The sequence below is a fragment of the Geotrypetes seraphini genome, chromosome 4 (genome assembly GCF_902459505.1).
Source record: "Geotrypetes seraphini chromosome 4, aGeoSer1.1, whole genome shotgun sequence".
In the NCBI taxonomy this organism is placed as follows: domain Eukaryota; kingdom Metazoa; phylum Chordata; class Amphibia; order Gymnophiona; family Dermophiidae; genus Geotrypetes; species Geotrypetes seraphini.
Genome location: NC_047087.1, coordinates 289183728 through 289206401, shown reverse-complemented (window position 1 = coordinate 289206401; position 22674 = coordinate 289183728). Strand labels below are relative to the sequence as shown.

General features: G+C 46.1%; 1 protein-coding gene across 3 annotated transcripts in view; it reads right to left on the bottom strand.

Annotated features, from left to right (window-relative positions):
• The window catches only part of FBXW4 (F-box and WD repeat domain containing 4), a 206922-nt gene that overhangs the window by 18109 nt on the left and 166139 nt on the right, over positions 1-22674 (bottom strand). For all 3 annotated transcript variants that reach the window (XM_033940293.1, XM_033940292.1, XM_033940291.1), the window contains one exon: positions 19950-20090. In XM_033940293.1, the coding sequence (XP_033796184.1) occupies positions 19950-20090 (141 nt within the window). The remainder of the gene's footprint in view (positions 1-19949; positions 20091-22674) is intronic.

Below are 22674 nucleotides of genomic sequence, written 5' to 3'. Positions count from 1 at the left end.
GTGTGTGTGTGTGTATTTACATATACAGTATATTTAAAATAAATAGCAATTTGCAAATGACAACACCATTTGTCAACAGGGATTTCCTATATATTTTATAATGAGATGGAATCATATACAATAAAAACAATACTCTGTATAAGTGGTATAATCTCAACTGCTCTTAAAACCTTACAACATAATTCTCCAGTCTTTGCAATGTGGTGAGCTTGGAAGCAGTTAAGTGCCACTGAACCTTAGTGGTTAGCCTCAAACAGGCGATTTAGCCAGCTAGGAGCTATTTCTGGCCAGTTAAATCCCTCTGAATATTGGCTGGGCCCTCTGTATTTATAGCTGCTGAAATTTGTGGACTTTGGGGTTTTCAAAGGACGTTATCATTTATAGAAGCATAAAACATAAAAGTTTTACATGGAAAAAAATGCTTCCAATGCTCTTAAGCACTGTCACTTGCTACTACACCACCAATGTTTGGGTATCCAACCTGATATGACCCGATTCACATTAATTACTGAAAGCTATATTTCAAAGAATGGAATAAAATCATGCACCTTTCCTACAAAACATAAATGTCCCTGTCAAATACTGAACTTGCAGCATAAGAAACCATTTCTTAATCTTTGGAAAGAGTCTTGCAATCTTACTCATGGTCACTGGTGAGGATAACGAGGCCTATCATTAAGAAGTTTTCAATTACCTACCAGTGTAAGGTCTAAAAAAATATGGATGATCTTGCTAGTCCTTGAGCATCTGTATTGACCTGTTTTCACCAGTCATTTATCTAATTATTTTTTAACTAGAATATTCAAGTAAAGAGTCTAGCTTTGCAACAGGAAACCCCTTAATGCCCCTACTGTGTTGATCAATATGATGCAAAAGAGGCTCCCACTGCCCATTAAAAGTCATTTGTGATCATGCTTTGCTTTAAACAGCAGCTGTGCTGCATTTACCTTTTGAAGATATTAACTGTTTCTTTTCTGGGGTGCAACAAATGCTGTACTCTAAAAATATATGATTCCCTTTCTGCACTATACCATAATACCTGCTTATATAAAATGCTGAAGTAATTTTCTACTGTGAAAGACATAATTGAACATTATTCTCTCTATAAACTCATTCTGTAAATGTCTCATTTACACTCTTTGGTGCCAATTCAATTTTTCCAGGGCTAGTTTTAGTGAGAAAGGGGCAAGCAGGCAATTGGCTGGTGCCCCAGCTCAAGGGGCCCTTTGGTGAAGCTGAAAAATTTTATGAAGGAAGAGTTTCATTGAACTTTGCATTGGACAGGTCCACTCCTTAATTTCAACCTAGACCCCAGTATGTCTAGTTCTGACTCAGCAATTTTTGTTGTCCTTGAAACGGGGTTCTTCTATCAATGACTGTGACAAAATATGCTGAACAGTCTTCCAAAGAACCCATTACACTCTTAAAAAAATTAAAAAAAAACCCTTCATACTGTGGCTCTCTGCCATTCATATTCCTTCTCTAACCTATGAAATCACTAAGGCGACATTAGCCTTTTGTGGCTATTTATTAGTTCTCTGCCATAGAGATTCCCCATCACTACCAATAAACACATAGGTTAATCTGTATAGCACTTTTCTGATTGACTGGCCTGATTTAGTAGGCTTCAAGAATTATTAGAAGAGTAATTCTCAGCTTTTCTTCAGTTCTTACACACCTGAAACACAAAAGAACATAAGCAGTGCTTCCGCTGGGTCAGACCTGAGGTCCATCGTGCCCAGCAGTCCGCTCACGCGGCGGCCCAACAAGTCCAGGACCTGTGCAGTAATCTTCTATCTATACCCCTCTATCCCCTTTTCCAACAGAAAACTGTCCAATCCTTTCTTGAACCCCAATACCGTACTCTGTCCTATCACGCCCTCTGGAAGTGCATTCCAGGTGTCCACCACACGGGTGAAGAAAAACTTCCTAGCATTTGTTTTGAATCTGTCCCCTTTCAACTTATCCGAATGCCCTCTTGTTCTTTTATTTGTTGAAAGTTTGAAGAATCTGTCCCTCTCCACTTTCTCTATGCCCTTCATGATCTTGTAAGTCTCTATCATATCCCCTCTAAGTCTCCTCTTCTCCAGGGAAAAAATCCCCAGTTTCTCCAATCTCTCAGCGTATGAAAGGTTTTCCATACCTTTTATCAGACGTGTCACTCTCCTCTGAACCCTCTTGATACTAAAACACTGGATACTAAAATTCACAACTGTTAAAAATGATGCAGGGGAAATGCAAAATATTCTTAAACATAATTGACTTGTTTTATAAACTGTTAAAATTAAAGTTATTGAATTTTATTTTTTCTCAAATGAATTTTAATTTTCATTTATTTTTTCAGTGAGAAATTTCATACTATTGTGTTTCATACAGTTTTAAAATATGGGGATGAATGGTAAGCAAAACTACATTAAACTATCAACATTGAACATTTTACCTAGTCTAGTCTTTCTACAGGGAGCTAGAATGTTTTCCTTTACAGTTTATCATATATATAATTATGGTGACACAAATCCCTCTACTACCAGATAGCTCAAAATCCTGCAAATATACTACTCAGAACCTTTGGAAAGCAGGCCTGCAGCATTTCTAGTTGGGGCTGCTAGAAACTTTTGGGGTAGTGGAGAATTGAAAATAGGAATCAGTTTTGAAAATTTCAAGTACTTGACTTTCTGGATCTCTGCTCGTATCAGCTTGCAGGCACAGATGTTTGTAAAGTACAGGTTTGCTGTCTATGCCAAATTTTTCGTGACATACTGATTGAGAACCATTGAGTTAGGAGTGTTTATGCGACCAGATTACCAGTGTCAACTTGGAAATCCTGTAGATTTAGAGCAGTCTAGAGTTGAAGGAAGAGAACAGCATTCCTATCTTCACACTGAGCCCTGCATCCTATGAAAAGAGAAGCCCAGTCCAAGGTCATTGCAAAATGGCTGCCATGATCTTTAGCAGCAGCCTCTCAGTTCTTCAAATATCACAATACCTGAAGTACTTGTGGTACTTAGAAGTACCACAACACTGCCCCTAGAGGTTGTGGCAGCCATTTTGTAGTGGCCTTAGACATTAGCAGGAATGAGTGAGCATTGTGTCCACCCATTTACTGGTGGGTGAGGGGCTCGGGCCTACCTTGCTATATCTTAAGGAGGTAGGAGGGAGAGAGGATCAAGAAAAGGGGAGGATCGGGATATGGGCAAGAATTCCTTATGCAAGTCCTGGCTGATATTCAGCTGGGGTTCACATAAATGTTTTGTATATAGTGATGAAGAATATTTAGCTTTCCTCTAGAAACTCGATAATGAGTCAAATGGACCAAATGTTTCTTTTCAAAAAGATATAAACAAGATAGAGTAAGTCCAGAGGAAGGCTACTAAAATGGTTGGTGGTCTTCATCATAAGGCATACGGGGACAATGATCTCAATATATATACTTTGGAGGAAAGGCGGGAGAAAGGAGATATGATAGAGATGTTTAAATACCTAAGTGACATAAATACACGAGGCAAGTCTCATAAGAACATAAGAAGCACCATCTCCGGATCAGACCTTCGGTCCATCAAGTCCGGCGATCCGCACACGCGGAGGCCCTGCCAGGTGTACACCTGGCATAATTTTTAGTCAGTGAGGAAGTTGAAGGATTAACAGAATATTATATGGATTTTTATCTCATGGATTGGTTGGATTGTGACTTTTTTGTATATTTTGATTTTTGTTTTTCGTGTGGGGATTTTTGAATGGTTGGGAACACTGAACACTGAGCACTTGATTGGACTTGAAGCAGGAGCCGGGGCTCCTTAACAACAAAGCACACCAGCTGAGATAAGTACTCCTCTACTTATATACTTATATAAATTTACAGCTTCAGTTTTAGCTTTTTGAAATCTTTAAAAGTTATAGTGGTAGGAAGGGAGGAGTGCTATGATGGATTTAAGCCACAACTGGTAGAGTCCCGTGCTCTTCATGCCTTGAAGTTCTGAATGGCTTTCACTGAGCACTATCATTGAATATTTATACTCAATATATTTTATTATAACATTAGATTTTCTTTTTTGTAGAAGGTAATTTTTAGTCACCTATATCCTTCTATGCCTCTCGTAAGGAGATGTGCATCTAGTTTGCTTTTGAATCCTAGGACGGTCGATTCCGCAAAAAACCTCCTCTGGAAGAGCATTGCCCTCAAATTAAGAGTGAGAGGGCATAGGATGAGGTTAATAGGCTCAAAAGAAATTTAAAGAAATACTTTTTCACGGAAAGGGTGTTGATGTGTGGAATAGTCTCTTGGTAGCATTGGATTGCTGAAGAGGTAGGTGTTGACGTGAGGAAGGGAGCTCTTATTTTCCTCTTCCTCTTTGGCATTTCAATTTACTTTAAGGTAAGAAAAAAACAGAAAAATGTCAGCGTTTGAGAGAGCTCTGCTTAGTATGACTGTGCTAAGGCCATCTTGCTCCCATTAAAGAGATATCTGAATTGCAAAGATCATATTTTAATAATTTAGAGCACTGTTCCTCAACCTTTTAACACCTATGGACCGGCAGAAATAAAATAATTATTTTGTGGCCTGTCAAACTACTAAGAGTGAAATAAAAAACCCTATCTCCGCCCCGTCCCAGTGAGCTCGGTCCCTGTAAACCATCTGATCTCATCTGCACAAGCCTCAAATAGTTAGGATTTTATATTGAACGTATTTTATTAAAGTATAAAAAGAAACAATATTCTGTACAACTGTCATTTTATAAATACAAATAATACAGAGCAAGGATCAACAAAACCCATCTCCCCTCCCCTTCACATATATCCCCTCTACTATCAAGAAAACTGAATAAGCCAAATTATTACAGAATGCTACACAGAAATATCATGCTAACAGACTACTGCAGTCACACATGACAGGAATTGTATTAGAGGAGTGCAACTAGGGCAACTGCCCCCTGTTCTGAGAAAGCCCTAAGCCAGCTGGAAGCTAAAGAAGCTCTGCCTGGGCTTTGCAGTCCCCAGTTATGTCTAACACCAGCTCTAGCAGGATACATATTTTAAATCTGATATATTATATTATAATTACAAAATAGAAATAAAATTATTTTTTCTACCTTTTGTTGTCTCTGGTTTCAGCTTTCATCTTCTTTTCACTCTCGTCCTTCTAGCGTCTGCCCTCTCTGTCTCTTCAATCCAGCATCTGCCCCTTCCATCCACTGTCTGCCCTCTCCCCCTTCCATATGGTATATGTCTTCTTTCTATGCCCCTCTCCCCTTTCCATCAAGCCTGCACCCCTCTCTCCTTTTTACATGATTCATTCCAGCTTCACTGCTCTCTTCATTTTGATCTCTCCTACACCAGATCTAGCATCTTTTTCCCTCTCTCCTTATTTCTCTGCTGACCCCCTTCCCAGCATCAATCTCTCTCTACTTTCTCATTTCTCAGTCTCTCCCCCTTTCCCTCATCTGATCTCTCCATTCCACCCTGACTCCTTCCCCTCCTCTAATCTCCTTGCTGTTTCCTTCCTTTTTTCCTCCTCCCCTTTCCAGCAGTAACTCTCTTCCCTCCCCTTTCCCTCCCAGCAGAATCTCTCCTTCTCCCTCCCTCCAGGTCCAGAAGCAGTTCTCCCTTTAATTTTCCCTTGTCCTGTAGCTTCCCAGCCTCCAACAGTGGCTTCCTCCCCTTCCCTCCGCTCCCGGCATCTCTCAGTATTTGCCTGCTGCAGCGCAGTGATTCACTTAGGCAGCTTTGGGTCCTTTGATGGGTCGTGCCGCCTCTAAGGAAAGACGAAGTTGCATCATCAGAGGCAGGTCGCGACTCAGCAAAATCCTCAAGGCTGCCTAAGTGAATCACTGCGCTGCTGCAGGCAAGTACTGAATCGGGCCCCCCTGATCTTGCTGGCCCTGCATGGACTGGCAGGAAATTTTTGTACACCGATCTCGCCGGCCCTACATGGACCAGCAGGAAATTTCTGCGGTCCATTCTGGTTTAGTGTACTGTTCAGACTTCATTTGCCCTCCTTCTTGTTTAAATACCTCTATGTGGGGACCTTAAGGGTTAAGAAGATAGTTATTCCCTATTAATCCAGAAGGGTCTACTATCCAATAGGGAGTCTTATTAATAAATAATCATTTGTAAATATCATATCATCCTTTTCCTCATCTGGACAAAAAGGACAAACAGGAAAACAGTTTGCTGTAGAGCAGGAAAGTATCAAGACTGAAACACTTTCAATTCTACAGGGATCTGAGCTGTCCTCCAAACCCCAGCAAAAACATGGCTAAGAAATAACCTCCTAATCAATACAGCTCAGGACATCTGGAAGAACAGGTATTGAGTGACTTGATTGATGAATTCACCAGTAGAGCTTCCTGAGGCTTAGCAGTTAATCTGCTCAAACTCCACAGGAAAACTGACTGTAGCTTTAGAAATAGCAGTTTAAAATGAGGAAGCGTACAGTATTTCTGCAGTCGGTCATGTAATCACTAAAATGCACTAGAGGGCAATCGAATTTCGAGTTTGCTTTCAGTGATGAAACTGCCCAAAATCCATATTTGGCCTTGTTTCAATTATGTTTGAAAATGCCAGTGTGTTATCGGCTGAAACCAAAACTTAGTGCTGTGTCCCATAGATCCTTCATTCCCTCCCCCAAATAGGAGTAGCCCCACTCCCTATTCCATGAACAGAAGTAGCCCCCACTCCTTCTCCCCCTCTGAACAGAAGTAGCTCCCCACCCCCCTAAAAGCCTACCTTAAAGTAGCTGATGGTCTGCCGGAAGAACTAGTCTCCAGCTGACACAGACAGCACTCAGATAAGTGCCGTATAACTTTGCAACGTGATATAAAGTTTGAAATAATCAAACATATCAAATTATTGAATGTATGAGAAATTTAACATGAAGTTCTATACTAAACTAAAAACATGACAGTAGACAAAGGCCATATGGCCCATCTAGTTTGCCCATCTACAGTAACCATTATCTCTCTCTTTGAGAGATCCCATGTGCCTTTCCCAGGCCCTCTTGAATTCAGACACAGTCTCCGTTTCTACCACCTTTTCCGGGAAACTGTTCCATGCATCTACCACCCTTTCTGTAAAAAAGTATTTCCTCAGATTAGTCCGGAGCCTATCACCTCTTAACTTCATCCTATGTCCTCTCATTGCAGAGTTTCCTTTCAAATGAAAGAGACTCGACAGACTGAGATCTTTAAGTCTGATCAATGATGAGTGCAGTACTAGAGAATGACACGGGGAAAAAATTTGTCCCCGTCTCCGCCCTGTCCCCATGAGCTCATCCCCGTCCCCTTCCCATCCCTGCGAGCTCAGTCCCCCGTCCCTGCATCCATCCCCACGAGCTCAGTCCCCGTTCCGTCCCCGCAAACCATCTGATCCCATATGCTCCCTACTTCCCAAACAAGGAAATGTAACAAATAGATGCTCTCCCATTAGAAAAACCTATTACTATCCCTCATATGGGAGAGGCACCTTACTGGACTCCCTCCCACCCCTCTTAAAATATGTATGCAAATGTGCTATTGAATTGCTACAGAATTTTCTAAATCTTGCTGCAGAAATACCAAAGATCTACCTCATGAAAAAAGGGCCATGCAGGTAGATCTACAATAAAAATGGATTTATGCCTGGAGAAAGAAATTTTAAAAACACCTTCCCCCTCACCCCCGTCCCTTTATAGTACTGTATTTAGTCTTCCTGAATTCTTCTGCAATTAAAAATCAGTACTGATTTCCGTAAAAGAGGTCTGAAATGGTAAAAACCTTTGTAAGGAAGAGGCAGGAAAATGAGAGATCTTGAGAGAGAATGATGGGGAAAATAGAGAGAGGCTAAGATAAATGAGAGCATGTACTCTGAGGCTAATCTCTTCTTCCTTATGCCCTCCTGAAGGCTTGAAACTTACAAAGGATTGTGTGGTCCAGCAGTCCCCTCCCGCCCAATCGCCGCATCCCACCATCTCCCTCCCTCCTTCCCTTCACTTTATGTGCCAAATTGTTCTACTAGCGGCACGCTTTCAACAAGTCGCACGTGCACAGCTGCTTCAGTTTAACCTTCTCCTCTGATGTAACTTCCTCTTCCTGGTTGAATTGGAGGAGGATTCAACTGAAACCCATGTGCGACTTGCTGAAAGCATGCCGCTGGGAGAAGAACAATTCTGCACATAAGGTGAGGGTGAGGGAGGGAGAGAAATGGCAGGATGCGGCGATCAGGCGGAAGGGGGATCCTGGACCGCATGATCCGTGACCGCACGTTGTGTTCCCTTCACTGCAGAGACAAGACCATTCACAGCTCCAAGGGCGGTGAATGGCCTTGTCCCCGTCCCCGCGGCGACTACAATTTTCTCGCTCCCCGTTTCGGTGGGGTACCCACCGTGTCATTCTCTATGCAGTACATCAGTTTCAACGAGAGTTGATGTAGAAAGCAGTGCGAGATTCCTGTTGGTACAATAACCACACGGAAAGCACATTCTGAAGATACAGCTTAGAGGTTTAATATATACCTTCAAATTTGTAATTAAAGGTTACATCAACATATATGTTTTGTAGAAATTATGGCAGTCATTTTGACAATGGAGCCATTATGTAATGAGGATTGCTCCTGCCCCATCTCTCTCTCTCTCTCTATCAATAATAATAAAACGCTAGAGCGCGCATGTGCTCTCAAAAATTCGTGAGTCCTGGCGCCGTGAGGTGTGCTTCTGTGGCAACATTCTAATTGACACCTCACGGCGCTTGCAGGGGCTGGAGGCACATGCGCGCGACTGTGCTCTCTACAAACCTCCTGGCTCCAGCGGAGTAGGCAGCACCAGTGGCAGCAAACGAGTGGTGGACAGCAGCCCCTCTCTGGCCGTTGACCCTCCACAAACCTCCCAGCTCCAGCGGCGTAGGCGGCACTATAAACACGCTGCTTCGCGCCCTTCTCTGCCGAGTTCCTCTGCCGCGTCTCTGATGACATCATCAGAGACAGACGTGGCAGAGGAAATCGGCAGTAGAAGGCCGTGAAGCAGCGTGTTTAAAGTGCTGCCTACGCTGCTGGAGCCGGGAGGTTTGTCGGCGGTGGGAGGGTCAGGAGCAAGCCAGATCGGGCAGTAAAAGAAGGGGGAGGGGCCGAACGGAGCAGGGAAGAGAAGGTAAGAGAAGGGAAAGGGGGGTGGGGGAAAATGCTGCTACTGCTTCTGCACAGGAAAGGGGGGGATAAGAGGGAAATGCTGTTGCTGCTGCATAGGGAAGTGGGGAAAAATGACAGACAGCGGGAGGGAGGGAGACAGAAAGAAAGAAAGACACAGGGCCAGGGAGAGGGACAGAAAGACAGACAGAGAAAGGGGGCCAGAGAGAGAGTCAGCAGGAGAGGGAAAGGGGGCTGCTTTGGGGGGAGGGGTGTGCTGGGGGCAAACAGCTTTGCTCTGGGAGGAAAGACAGAAGGGGCCATGGAGAGACAGGGAGAGGGAAAGGGAGCTGCTTTGGGGGAGGGGTGTGCTGGGGGGAGACAGAAGGGGCCATGGAGAGATAGGGAAAGGGGGCTGCTTGGGGGGAGGTGTGCTGGGGACAGACAGCTTTGCTCGGGGGGAGGGGGAGACAGAAGGATACAGACAGCGGCCAAGGAGAGAGAGATAAAGAAAGACAGACAGACACATATATTCTAGCACCCGTTAATGTAATGGGCTTAAAGACTAGTATATATATCTATATCTAGCTATCTATCTATATCTATATCTATATATATAATAAATTTATTTCTACATACTGCAATATCACAAACAGTTCAGAGCGGTTTACAGAGGAAGAGACTGTTTACAGACAGTGATATTACAAAAAACTTCCAAAATTACATTAACATGGTAAGATTAATCAATTTTTCCTGGAAGTGTTTTAGAAATGCATCATGGTAGAAATGGAGTTAGAGAAATTTGTCAAAGCGATAAGTTTTGATTGACTTTCTATAAGTTTGGTAAGAAAGAGCATTTGAGATAAAGTTGGTTAAACATTTATTCCATTTGCCTTCTTGGAATGATAATGTTCTATTGAGGAATCTCTTGTAGACACAGCCCTTCAAGGAACGGAAAGCGAACAAGTAGGCATTACGTGTACAAGCTGTGCCCAGAAAGTCGAAATGATGAGATAGATAGATTGGGGATGAACCTGTTATGGTTTTGAAGCAAAGGCAAGCAAACTTGAAAATAACCTTTGCTTCCATGGGCAGCCAGTGTAGTTTTTTGTAATAAGGACTTACATGATCTGATTTCTTGAGACCGTAGATGAGACAGGCTGCAGTGTAGATCTCACCTATTTGCTTTTCCTAAACTGAAATCTTGCCTCTATAAGAGATTCTTAGACAGGACACTCTCATTTCAAGCTGGTAAAATGAATACCTGGCTAAGTGAAACTATTTCAAAAGCTTCTTTCTATCAGTCTTTTAGGAAATCAGTAAAGACCTATCTTTTTGACAAATTTGTTACCTCATAATTTTCTCTTGTACCTTTTTTGCTGCTTGTATGTCACTGGCTATCTGTTATTTCTTTATTGTGAACTGCTTAGAACTTGTTATAGTATTGCAGTATACAAAAACAAAGTCATTATTTTTATCTACACAGTCACTTGACTACCAGTGACTGTAAGCAGACCTGGTGGAGGATGAGAAGGAGAAACTGGGGAGGTAGGAATATAAGAGGAATAGGGGAAAGCGTATGTGTGTGTAGGGGGTGGGTGGGTGGGTGCTGTAGGTTGAAACAACAAATGCAAGAACTTTTCATGATGCTGGGCAGGGCTGGTTGGGGTAGGGGGTCATTGACTAAATAAGCACATGAACAGGAGACACCAACACAACACCTCTGGAGACTGTTCATGTGTGTGACTGAAGAGCAAGAGTGTGCATGCGTGTATGCATATTTCCATGTTACTGGTGGGCAAGTCTCATATAAATAGTTTTCAAGTTTTATTAAAATTTTGATGTATCGCAATATCATAAATTCAAAGCCATTTACAATTAAAAACAGGGTCTCAAAATTATTAACTACAACAAACACAAACATTACGGACTTATACATAGGGGAAGTGGGGAGAACTACAATAAGTATAGTAAAGTAAACAGGAAAGGTAAATACAATGGGAAGGTAAGGATTTTAAAAGTGTAATAAAAATTAAAAAGAAAATTAAAGAGATTTAAAAAAAAAAAAAAAACAACTTCTCGAGGCCTGGGACAAAGGAAACGAAAGGAAACAGGATGTTGGAATTATTAAAAAAGGGATACAAGACTAAGAATGTCATAATGTCCCTGTATTGCTCCATGGTGCGACCTCATCTCGAGTATTGTGTTCAATTCTGGTCTCCTTATCTCAAGAAAGATATAGTGGTGCTAGAAAAGGACCAAATAAGAGTAACCAAGATGGTAAAGGGGATGGAACTCCTCTTGTATGAGGAAAGACTAAAACGGTTAGGGCTCTTCAGCTTGGAAAAGAGATGGCTGAGGGGAGGTAGGATTGAAATCTACAAAATCCTGAGTGGAGTAGAACGAGTACATGTGGATTGATTTTTCACTCCGTCAAAAATTACAAGGACTAGGGGACATTCGATTAAGTTACAGGGAAATACTTTTAAAACCAATAGGAGGAAATCTTTTCACTCAGAGAATAGTTAAGCTCTGTAACACGTTGCCAGAGGATGTGGTAAGAGCAGATAGCGTAGCTGGTTTTAAGGAAGGTTTGGACAAGTTCCTGGAGGAAAAGTCCATAGTCTGTTATTGAGAAAGACATGGGGAAGCCCTGGATCGATAGAATGGAATACTGCTACACCTTGGGCTTTGCCAGGTACTAGTGACCTGGATTGGCCACCGTGATAACGGGCTACTGGGCTTGATGGACCATTGGTCTGACCCAGTAAGGCTATTCTTATGTTCTTAAAATTTTTGTAATGAACGGGGTCAAAAGAGATCCTTATACAACCAGCATTTTAACAGTCCTTTAAATTTACTTAGTGATTTTTCTTCCTTAATAAGTGCTGGTAAAGAGTTCCATATTCTGGGTGCTGTAACCCCAAAGATCGTATCTTGTCTTGTATTTATTATACTAAGCGATGGAATTACCAGAAGGTTTTCCCACTGAAGATTTAGCCTGGAGTTGAGAAGTCCACTGCTAAAAATATATCTGTGTGCATGCTAGGTGAAAGGAAGTTTTCAGCCTAGGGAATTTACCCAGCCAATTGTTAAATGGTTATACTGCCTCTCCTCTCAATATATCCCTTCAGAAGTTCCTACATATTGGCACCACCTATTACATGCTATACTATATGTTACTGTACATTGTCTTGTCTTACTATTATACATTGTAGCACTACCTAGTGCACTACAAGAAAATTTGTGTACAGACCCCTAGAGCTTCATCAAGAGGTTTTTTTGGTTCTGAACTGAGTCTTTGGGTGGCATCAAGCCAAGAAGCAGCGAGAGGTAGCCAGGGTGCTGTACTCAGGAGCTCCATAGAGAGGACCTAGTCCTTGGCCCTTGGAGACAGGGTGTCTCTCTTTGTATATGTTTCTGAAGCGAGTCAGTGAAGCCTCAGTGTAATGATATTTGGAGGCTGAGAATTCCTAAAGTCATCAAAAGTTAAACAGTGATTTCTGCATTTGAAGAGGGATTTAAAATTATTCAATTACGTGATGCTATGAAGAGGACATCTCTAGAAGGGACAGTGGAAGACTTAAGTCTCAGATCAGCAAGTGCTCAAGCATCTTGTACTATGGACTCCTGTTTTCTTTTTGCTAATACAATTGTGGTGGATCAGTGAAGTTGTGGAACTGTGAAAGTTACATATTCTATTTTTCCTGTACCTTTCCACAATTTCCACCACTGTGTTGCTGATCCAGTTTTTATTGCGTCAGTGAACTGGTCTGGCATGGAAGAAATATCGGGACTCTGGACTGTTTCTGGAGTGGAGTGATATGTACAGAAGTGAGTGATCCTTTAGGATAAAAGTCTCTCAGCTGTTGCTCCACAGGGTATGTCCCCTATCAAAAGAGGGCTTGCATTTGAAAAATGTCTTATTTGCTGTGGGCATCAAATTCTTTTCTTATTATCATTTCTTTCATTTCTCCATTTCTTTTTGTGTCTTTGCTCATCTTCTCCTCTATTACTTTACCCTACCAAGACTGTTTGTATAGATAGCTCTCGGTGCCCAACTGGTCCCTAAACCCCTTCCAAACTGGTGTTATCCCACGCTAGCTTTTCTCCCATCTGTCTCTTCTCTTACAGGTGACACTCTCATGGATTCATCTCAGAATTTTGTCAGATCACTTCCCTCTCTCCCCCTCATCACTGCAGTTGATCGCTTACTGGTGTCCTTTTACATGTTGGTGTCAGATGCTGCCAGTAGTATTCCTCACAAACTTCTAATCCCATACAAAACCTCGCATACACTTCGATCATCTCAGCAACATTTTCTTACGGTTCCATCTGTTTGTCAGTTATTTTATGACACGACTCGCAAAACCATTTATTCTGTAGTCGCTCCCACACTGTGGAATGCTCTCCTCATAGTGCTAAGACTGTAAACTAACTCTAATCATTTCAAATCTAGCCTTAAAACCTCTCTCTTTAAGGATGCTATTGAGATTAAAATAAATGGATCACCTAAGTCTTTCCCATCTGCATATCATTCTTCTCATTATCCCAGGACAAGCAGGCATGATATTCTCACATGTGGGTGACGTCATCTACGGAGCCCCGATGCGGACAGCATTTCAAGCAAACTTGATTGAAGATTCAAGCTTGCTGGCTGCACCACGCATGTGTGCCTCCTGCTCCACTAGAGGGCGCATCCCCTCCTCGTGGTCTCCAGTTCGTTTTTTTCTGCTGTGCTAAGAAGACACGTTTTTTCTTAGCTCTGCCCCTGTGCCTTCTTTGCACCGCGATTTGTTGTTTTTTCTTCGTTAAAAGTCGCTGTGCGTTTAAAATTTTTTCTTCCTGCTCTTCGCGCTTTTTTCTCGCAATCCGGGGGCTCCCGGGTCGTCGCGGCCGCGTGGCCTGATTGGCCGCGGTCGCCTGGACTTCCTATGTCCCGGCCCGTTTCGGGCTTTAAAAAGTGCACCGGGTGCGAGCGTCTTCTATCACTCACAGACCCGCATCGCTGGTGCATCCTCTGCCTGGGGGCCGATCATCCAACAGAAACTTGCCCCCGGTGCGCAACCTTCCAACACCGGGCGCTCCGCTGACGAAGGGCCCGCATGGCGGACCTATTTGCTGCCGATCAACCCTCGACCTCGGCCTCGAGATTGGCCCCGGCTTCAGCCCCGGCCTCGATCTCGGCCTCGGGTACCTTGGCCCTGCCTTGGGACTCGACCTCGAAGACCCCGAGCTCTCAGAAGTTTTCGGCTTCGGGTAAGTCCCCTCTTCCTTCCTCAGGTTCCAAACCTCCAAAGAAGCCAACCTCGGGGACAATGGCCGGACAAGGCGGGAGTTCCTTGACTACGGCCCCGACAAAACCCCCGAAGACCTCGGGATGTGCCTCCACTACTCGGGAATGCTCTGAATCGAGATCGCCCCCGGTGGAGTGCACCGCGGCCTTGGACATGCCGTCTATGCTGTCCATGCCGGTATTCCAGGAGCTGCTCCGAGCAATGATCACAACGGAGCTCTCCGCTGCCATGGCTCACCTTCAACCGGCCTCGACCTCAACCTCGCGTGCGCCGGACCAGCCTGAGCAACGCGTCGAGACCCCTCGAGGCAAAGCACGCCGTTTTCGCCGCCTCTCTTCTTCCTCGGATTCCTCTCCGAGGCACGCGTCCCCGGCGGAGCACCGCGGGGCGAAAAAGGCCCGGAGTTCGCCTCCGGTTCGAGGCCGCTCCCCCTCGACCCGATCGGGGGGACCGCTACGGGTTACCGAGCTGTCTCTCACTAACCCACAGCATCTACTGACTCCCCCTCGGACAGGGGCTCCGGTCCGAGGCTCCAGGCTTTCGCCGAGGGAGTCCGGGGAGGGGTCCCCGACCCGACATCGGTCGGTACCCCATACCCCAGCGTCATCCCCGAGGGGCTCCTCGAGGCGACGCAGGTCCTCGACCCGGGAGCGTTCCATAGCGCGTCCCTGGCGTCGGATCGAGGGTCCGAGCGAGAACCTCGCTATTCGAGGGAGGCTTCCCCTTCCTTCTCGGCAAAACGAAGGTCTCAGTCACCGTCCCCACAAGGGGCCACGGGATCCCACCAACCTTCCTTCACGAGGTTCGTCCAGGACATGGGACGTGCCCTTGACTTGGACTTACAATCCTACTCGAGGTACTCCAAGGAGTACCTGGCGGAGCTGGATATGCCTTTCCCGCCCCGAGAGTCCCTCCGGCTACCGCTGAACCCGGCAGACCCTCATAAGGAACCTCGAGACTCCCTACATGGTGACGGCGGTCCCATCTAAAATGGAGTCTAAGTACCGAACCGTGCCTTGCCCGGGGTTTGAGCAACCACAGTTGTCCCACCAAAACTTACTGGTGGAGTCTTCTCTGAAGAAAGCTCACCCCTCTAGAGTGTCCGCGGCGGTTCCTCCTGGACGCGAAGGCCGGACACTAGACAAATTCGGACGCCGTTTGTATCAGAACTCTATGATGGCCTCTAGGGTCCTGAACTACACTTTCACCTTTTCCTCCTACCTGAAACACCTCATTGGGCTGCTGGCTTCCTTCTCGGGGGGACCTACCGGCCCCTCGTCAGGCGGCATTTGGCCTCCTCCTCGAGGATTTTTCCAACCTCCGACTGCACTTGTTCCATGCCGCTTACGATGGCTTTGAACTGTCTTCCAGGGTCGCAGCCTTCGCGGTGGCCATGCGCCGACTGGCGTGGCTAGGGCTCGTCGACATGGACCCTAACCTGCAAGATCGGTTAGCTAACCTCCCTTGCGTCGGGAAGGAATTGTTTGACGACACCATCGAGGCAGCTACGAAACGGTTGTTGGAACACGAACGTTCCTTTGCATCCCTTGTCCGGCAAAAACCTAAACCGCAAGCCTCTTGCCCCTTCCGGGGATTGCCTCGCCGCTACCCCCAGAAGTCTACTCCGGCCTTTTCCAGACCGTCGCCGCGACGCCCCCAGGCTCACTCTAGGGCTCCACCAAAATCACAGCCCACTGCGCCTGCGAAGCCGTCTCTGTCCTTTTGACGGGATGAGCGAAGGGGGCGGGCCCCCTCCGCACCTCCAACTGGCCTCCTTCCCATCGGGGGCCGCCTACAAGCCTACTACCCTCACTGGGAAGCCATGACGTCGGATTCATGGGTCCTTGGCGTGATCTCATCAGGGTACTCACTCAACTTTCGGGAGGTTCCTCCCGACAGCCCACCGAGTGCATGTCCTCCCAATCGAGCGCAGCTGTCCCTCCTCCTCTCCGAGGCACAGGACCTCCTTCGCCTGTGGGCGGTGGAACCGGTTCCCCAAAATCAAAAGGGCCAAGGGTTTTACTCCAGATACTTCCTGGTTCCGAAGAAGACGGGAGACCTGTGCCCGATCCTAGACTTAAGGCGCCTGAACAAGTTCCTGGTACGGGAAAAGTTCCGGATGCTTTCACTTCCTATACTCTACCCCTTGATCAGCGAGGGCGATTGGCTCTGCTCCCTCGACCTGAAGGAGGCCTACACCCATGTTCTGGTGCACCCTGCTTGCTGCAAGTTCCTGCGTTTTCAGGTAGGAGACCTCCACCTGCAATATCGGGTCCTCCCCTTCGGCCTGTCCTCGTCCCCCCAAGTCTTCACGAAGTGCCTCGTAGTGGTCGCGGCTGCCTTGCGCTCCCAAGGTCTGCAGGTATTCCCCTACCTGGACGATTGGTTGATCAAAGACTCGACCAGGGAGGGGACTATCTCAGCGACCCAACAGACTATTACTTCTCTTCAGTGCCTGGGGTTCGAGATAAACTTCCCAAAATCCCAGCTATGCCCCTCTCAATCCTTACAATTCATCGGGGCCGTGCTGGACACGGTCCGCTTCGCTCCTTCCTCCCTCCTCAGTGTCGGGAGTCATTGGTAAACCTGAGCCGACAAGTCTCGAGATCGAACTCGGTCTCGGCACGACAAATGATGACGCTCCTCGGCCACATGGCCTCCACAGTCCACGTTACCCCGCTTGCTCGCCTTCATCTGCAGTTACCACAGTGGACTTTGGCATCACAATGGCGACAAGATCGGGACCCGATCAATCGCCACGTGACAGTGACTCCTTCCTTGCAAAGATCGCTCCGTTGGTGGGCCGACTCTTCGAATCTTTCCAAGGGTTTGCTCTTTCTCGCCCCTCCACACCACAAGGTCCTAACCACGGACTCGTCAGAGTACGCTTGGGGGGCTCATGTGGACGGTCTCCGCACTCAAGGTCTGTAGTCCGCAGAGGACCGTCGCTGCCACATCAACGTGTTGGAACTCCGGGCCATCTACCTCGCCGCGGTGGCCTTCCAACACCTGCTTCACGACCGGGTGGTTCTCATCCATACGGACAACCAGGTGGCGATGTACTACGTAAACAAGCAAGGAGGGACGGGGTCTTGGTCCCTCTGCCAAGAAGCTCTACGGCTCTGGGAGTGGGCGGTCTCCCAAAACATCTCCCTTCGAGCGATTTACATCCAAGGAGAACAAAACTGCCTGGCGGACAGGCTAAGCCGCCTCTTCCAGCCACACGAATGGTCCCTGCATGCCCAGGTGCTGCGACAGGTGTTCGACACGTGGGGGACCCCACAGATAGATCTGTTCGCCTCCCCCGACAATCAAAAACTGCCTCTCTTCTGCTCGAGGATATACTCCCCAGACCGTCTCAAGGCGGATGCTTTCCTCCTAGACTGGGAGGGGAAGTTTCTCTATGCGTTCCCGCCACTTCCTCTGATTCTGAGGATGCTGGTCCATCTGAAGTCGGTAAGGGCCACCCTGATCCTCATCGCCCCTCGATGGCCTCGCCAGCCCTGGTTTTCCCTACTACTTCAACTCAGTGCCAGGGAACCTCTACTTCTGCCTGTCTTTCCCTCTCTGCTATCACAGAGTCGGGGCTCACTGTTACATCCTAATCTTTAGTCTCTTCACCTGACTGCTTGGTTTCTTTCCCCCTGAATCCCTTCCCTGTATCTCAATCGGTCAGGGAAGTGTTGGAGGCTTCTCGGAAAGTCTCGACTAGACTCTGCTATTCTCAGAAGTGGACTAGATTCTCGACCTGGTGTTCATCTCACAGCCAGTACCCGGTGTCGGTCCCAGTGTCCTTGGTCCTAGAGTACTTGCTTCATTTATCTCACTCGGGCCTAAAGACCAATTCCATTCGAGTGCACCTTAGTGCGATTGCTGCCTTTCACCAGCCCCTGGAAGGAAAGGCTCTCTCACTCCATCCCCTGGTCTCTCGTTTCATGAAAGGTCTCTTGAATTTTCATCCACCACTCAAACCACCTCCGGTGGTTTGGGATCTCAATGTGGTTCTGGCTCAACTGATGAAACCCCCCTTTGAGCCCATGGATAAATGTCACCTTAAATTTCTCACTTGGAAAGTGATCTTCCTACTCGCACTCACGTCTGCCCGAAGAGTTAGTGAGCTGCAGGCTCTGGTAGCGGACCCACCTTTCACTGTATTCCATCACGACAAGGTGGTTCTCCGCACCCACCCTAAGTTCTTACCTAAGGTGGTGTTTGATTTCCATCTCAACCAGTCCATTGTTCTACCTGTGTTCTTCCCCAAGCCTCACTCTCATCCCGGAGAAGTGGCGCTTCACACCCTCGACTGCAAGCGGGCGTTGGCCTTCTACCTCCAACGCACCCAGTCTCATCGGACGGCCCCCCAATTGTTTTTGTCCTTCGACCCTAACAGGTTGGGGCGCCCAGTTTCCAAGCGCACCCTGTCCAACTGGTTGGCTGCTTGTATTTCTTTCTGCTACGCTCAAGCTGGTCTTGCGCTGCACGGTCGAGTGACGGGACATAAGGTCCGAGCGATGGCAGCCTCGATAGCTTTCCTCAGGTCCACGCCCATCGAGGATATCTGCAAGGCTGCCAAGTGGTCTTCGGTTCATACTTTCACCTCACACTACTGCCTGGACACACTGTCCAGAAGCGATGGCCGGTTTGGCCAATCAGTCTTACGTAATCTATTTGCTTGAATTGCCAACCTCCCGCCATCCCGTGTCAGTTAGCTTGGAGGTCACCCACATGTGAGAATATCATGCCTGCTTGTCCTGGGATAAAGCACAGTTACTTACCGTAACAGGTATTATCCAGGGACAGCAGGCATATATTCTCACAACCCGCCCACCTCCCCGGGGTTGGCTTCTTTGCTGGATATGTGAACTGGAGACCCCGAGGAGGGGATGCGCCCTCTAGTGGAGCAGGAGGCACACATGCGTGGTGCAGCCAGGAAGCTTGAATCTTCAATCAAGTTTGCTTGAAATGCTGTCCGCATCGGGGCTCCGTAGATGACATCACCCACATGTGAGAATATATGCCTGCTGTCCCTGGATAACACCTGTTACGGTAACTGTGCTTTACCTTCTCAATGTTTTATTTTATAAATTGTAAACCCTCCCCTTTTTCCTCCCGTGCCATCTCTTGAAAATTTCAAATTTTCACATATGTGTCCTCTCTCTTGTTTTTAATTATTCCTGTTTATTTTTTTTTTTAATAAAATTGTTTTATAATGTAAACCGCTTTGGTACTAAAGCGATATATCAAACCATAATAAACTTGAAACTCACCATGGTGCAGTGATGCAAGTCAACCACACCCAATTCCGAAAAAAAACTAAAACCTCTGCTCTTTGACAATTAATTTTACAAGATTGCCGTAAGCCCCTATTTTTTGCTTAGATCGATTACATTTCTCCACCTTCCCCCCCTTCCTCCTCACTTCTCCTCTTGCCCTTTTCCTTTCCAAGCTGCCTAATATTTGTGAGTCGCACAAACCTAAGCAAAGTTTGTGCGACTCACAAATATTAGATTAGACTCTGCAGAGTTTAAAGCCCAAAAGTACATATCCTCATGACTGATTTACCTCGTGCTTGTTCTCAAGTCCCAGTAACGGATATATGTGTCATACCCACAAGACAGTAATGTGAAAGGTGTTTCATAGAAGACATCCAGGACTCCGGCGCCTCTGAGGAAATCTGTTCCAAGACATGTCATCAGCTGCCCACTAGAAAAGACAAATTTAGCTTGCAGTTAGAAACCTTAACTCTTCCCACTGTACTTCAACCAGGGGAATGAATGGAACTGAAGATTGTGAAAATTTGATAAAAGGATGTTTTTATTGATGCTTTATTGATCAAAGTAACCCAGGCAAATTGACCCAACAGGATAACAGAACTATCTGTTCAATGGCTAAGCTTTGGATTACCTAGACACACAAGCGTTGCTCCTGCCTGGATATTTTAACCACAGAATTTCACCCCCTTTTCTACAAAACTGCCCTAGCGGTCTATAGCGCAGAGAGCCATGCTGAATGGCCTGCGCTGCTCCCGACGCTCATTGAGTTCCTATGAGCGTCGGGAGCAGCATGAGCCATTCAGCGTGGCTCCCAGCACTAGAAATTGCTAGCACGGTTTCGTAGAAGAGGGGGGGGTCAGTCTTTTTTCTTTGAATGCCAAGTGCCTGGGTGAAGCCTACAACATACCCTGTTTCCCCGATGGTAAGACACTGTCTTATTTTTTTTGGAAGGCCAAAATATGCTCTAGGGCTTATTTTCGGGGGGATGCCTTATTTACCCATGAAGAAGACTACAGTACACAGTTATTGTTGAAAAAAAACAGAATTTTATTACGTTCGCGATAGGAACGTTCGCAATGCGTTCGTTGGAGGAAGAAAACGGTCGGCTGAAGAATCGGTCGGCCGAAAAATCGTACCGTGTATGGCCAGCTTTATCCATCATACCATATATTGTACCATTTAATGTCCCCAATGTTCTCCATCAGGGAAACACAGTAAAGAGATTATTCTGTAGTGCAGCATCAGAGGGGACTTGACAATGTGAAACCATTGTTTATATACCGTATGCATTTTAAACAGGCTTTATATACAGTAAGTGGTATTGCTCACAGCAAAAGAAACCTGTCTGCGTGTCTCACTTTTGGATGTTCTGGCCGTGAACAAACTCCTGCAGTCTCCGTTAGGGAGGGATGAGGGAAGCTGCCTGTGTTTCCTTGCGCGGAGTCACGTGCGCGCGCTGCAGTCCTGTCACTTCCTCCTCTTCACTTCATGACTAGGCGCAGCACGCAGCCATGGAGGCAAATACGGTAGACGGAGGGACCACACGGAGTCACCCACCGTACCACCTGATTCGGGTAAGCGCAGGTATCGGTGGGTGGCTTATTTGCGGGGGGGTGCCTTATTTTACATTTTTTTTCTAAAAAGGGGAGGCTGTCTTATTTGATGGCCCTGCCTTATCATCGGGGAAACACGGTACCTGCTGTACTCAAATGTAATTCACCTTGAGCTACTGCTGAAAAAAGGGGTGATCAGAGTCCAAATAAATTACGAGAAGTATTAACCCTTTGGTGGGCCACAGGAAAACAAATAAGTTTGGCCTCCCACCACAACATAGACACATTTTTAAACCCCGACAAATGCATTAGCACCAATTTAGTAGCTTCTCCATCTAATTATGTCACATTGGAGCTAATTCTATAAAGAATCACCTAATGTTAGGCGAGACGTACATGTGTAAATGACTAGAATTATACTACTACTACTACTACTATTATTTCTATAGCGTTACCAGAAGTACTCAGTGCTGTACAAAGTCACAAAGGAGAAACAGCTAGATTCACTAAGCAAACCGATCGTGTACTGATCGGTTTGCGACCCCTTTGTGACCCAATTTTACTCCGGCCCAATTCACTTACCTCTCTGCCGATCCGATTCTGATCTGCGCATGCAAATGAAGGGAACGGCGTGCAAAGTAGGCAGGGACGCGATTCATAAAACAAATATCGCGATCTGACTGGGCTGGCCGATCAACCCAAGAAGCGATTGCTGGGGACCAGTTGCAAACGTCCTTTCCGACTCTGCAGCTATATTGCTGCCCTGCTCTCTGCTGCCCCGAATCTCCCTGCTTTCTCCTAAATTTCTGCTGTCCTTCCCCGCACAGCGAGCCTGTGGTTTTAACCCACGGGTTTAAAGCGGGTTAAAACCACGGGCTCGCTGGGCTAAAAAGTAAAGTGTATAAAAAAAAAAATTTGCAGCTCAGATGGGTCTTAGATGCATGTGCAGATCATCTAAAAAATGGTCTGCCCATGCGTCGGGATCGCACACTGGCAATCCATGTCGGCAGATGGGGGTGTTCCTCCGATCGCCCCCATTAGAATATTATTGCTTTCTGAATCCATCGGACCTGCCCAGATCGGACACGGATCGGTCATGATCGGGCAGGTTAGTGAATCTAGCCCAAAGTCCCTGCTTGAAGGACCTTACAATCTAAACCGACAAACAGGAAGCACAACATCAAGCAGATAACCACTTGCTGGCTTAAAGCTCTTCTGTAAGTATACCCAAATATTTAATAGTGCACACTGTGCAAGTGGCCATTGACATGGTGAAGTCTAAAAAGTATATACCCTAAAGCAGTGGTTTTTAATCTGGGGTGCGAGAAAGTTTCTACATAAATAAATAATTTTGTAGTAAATGTAATCTCCTAAATAAAAAAATAGAAACGTATTTTTCAAGGGAGCGCGAGAATATATTTTCAGATTTCAGATTAGGACCACTAAAAAGGTTAAGAACCA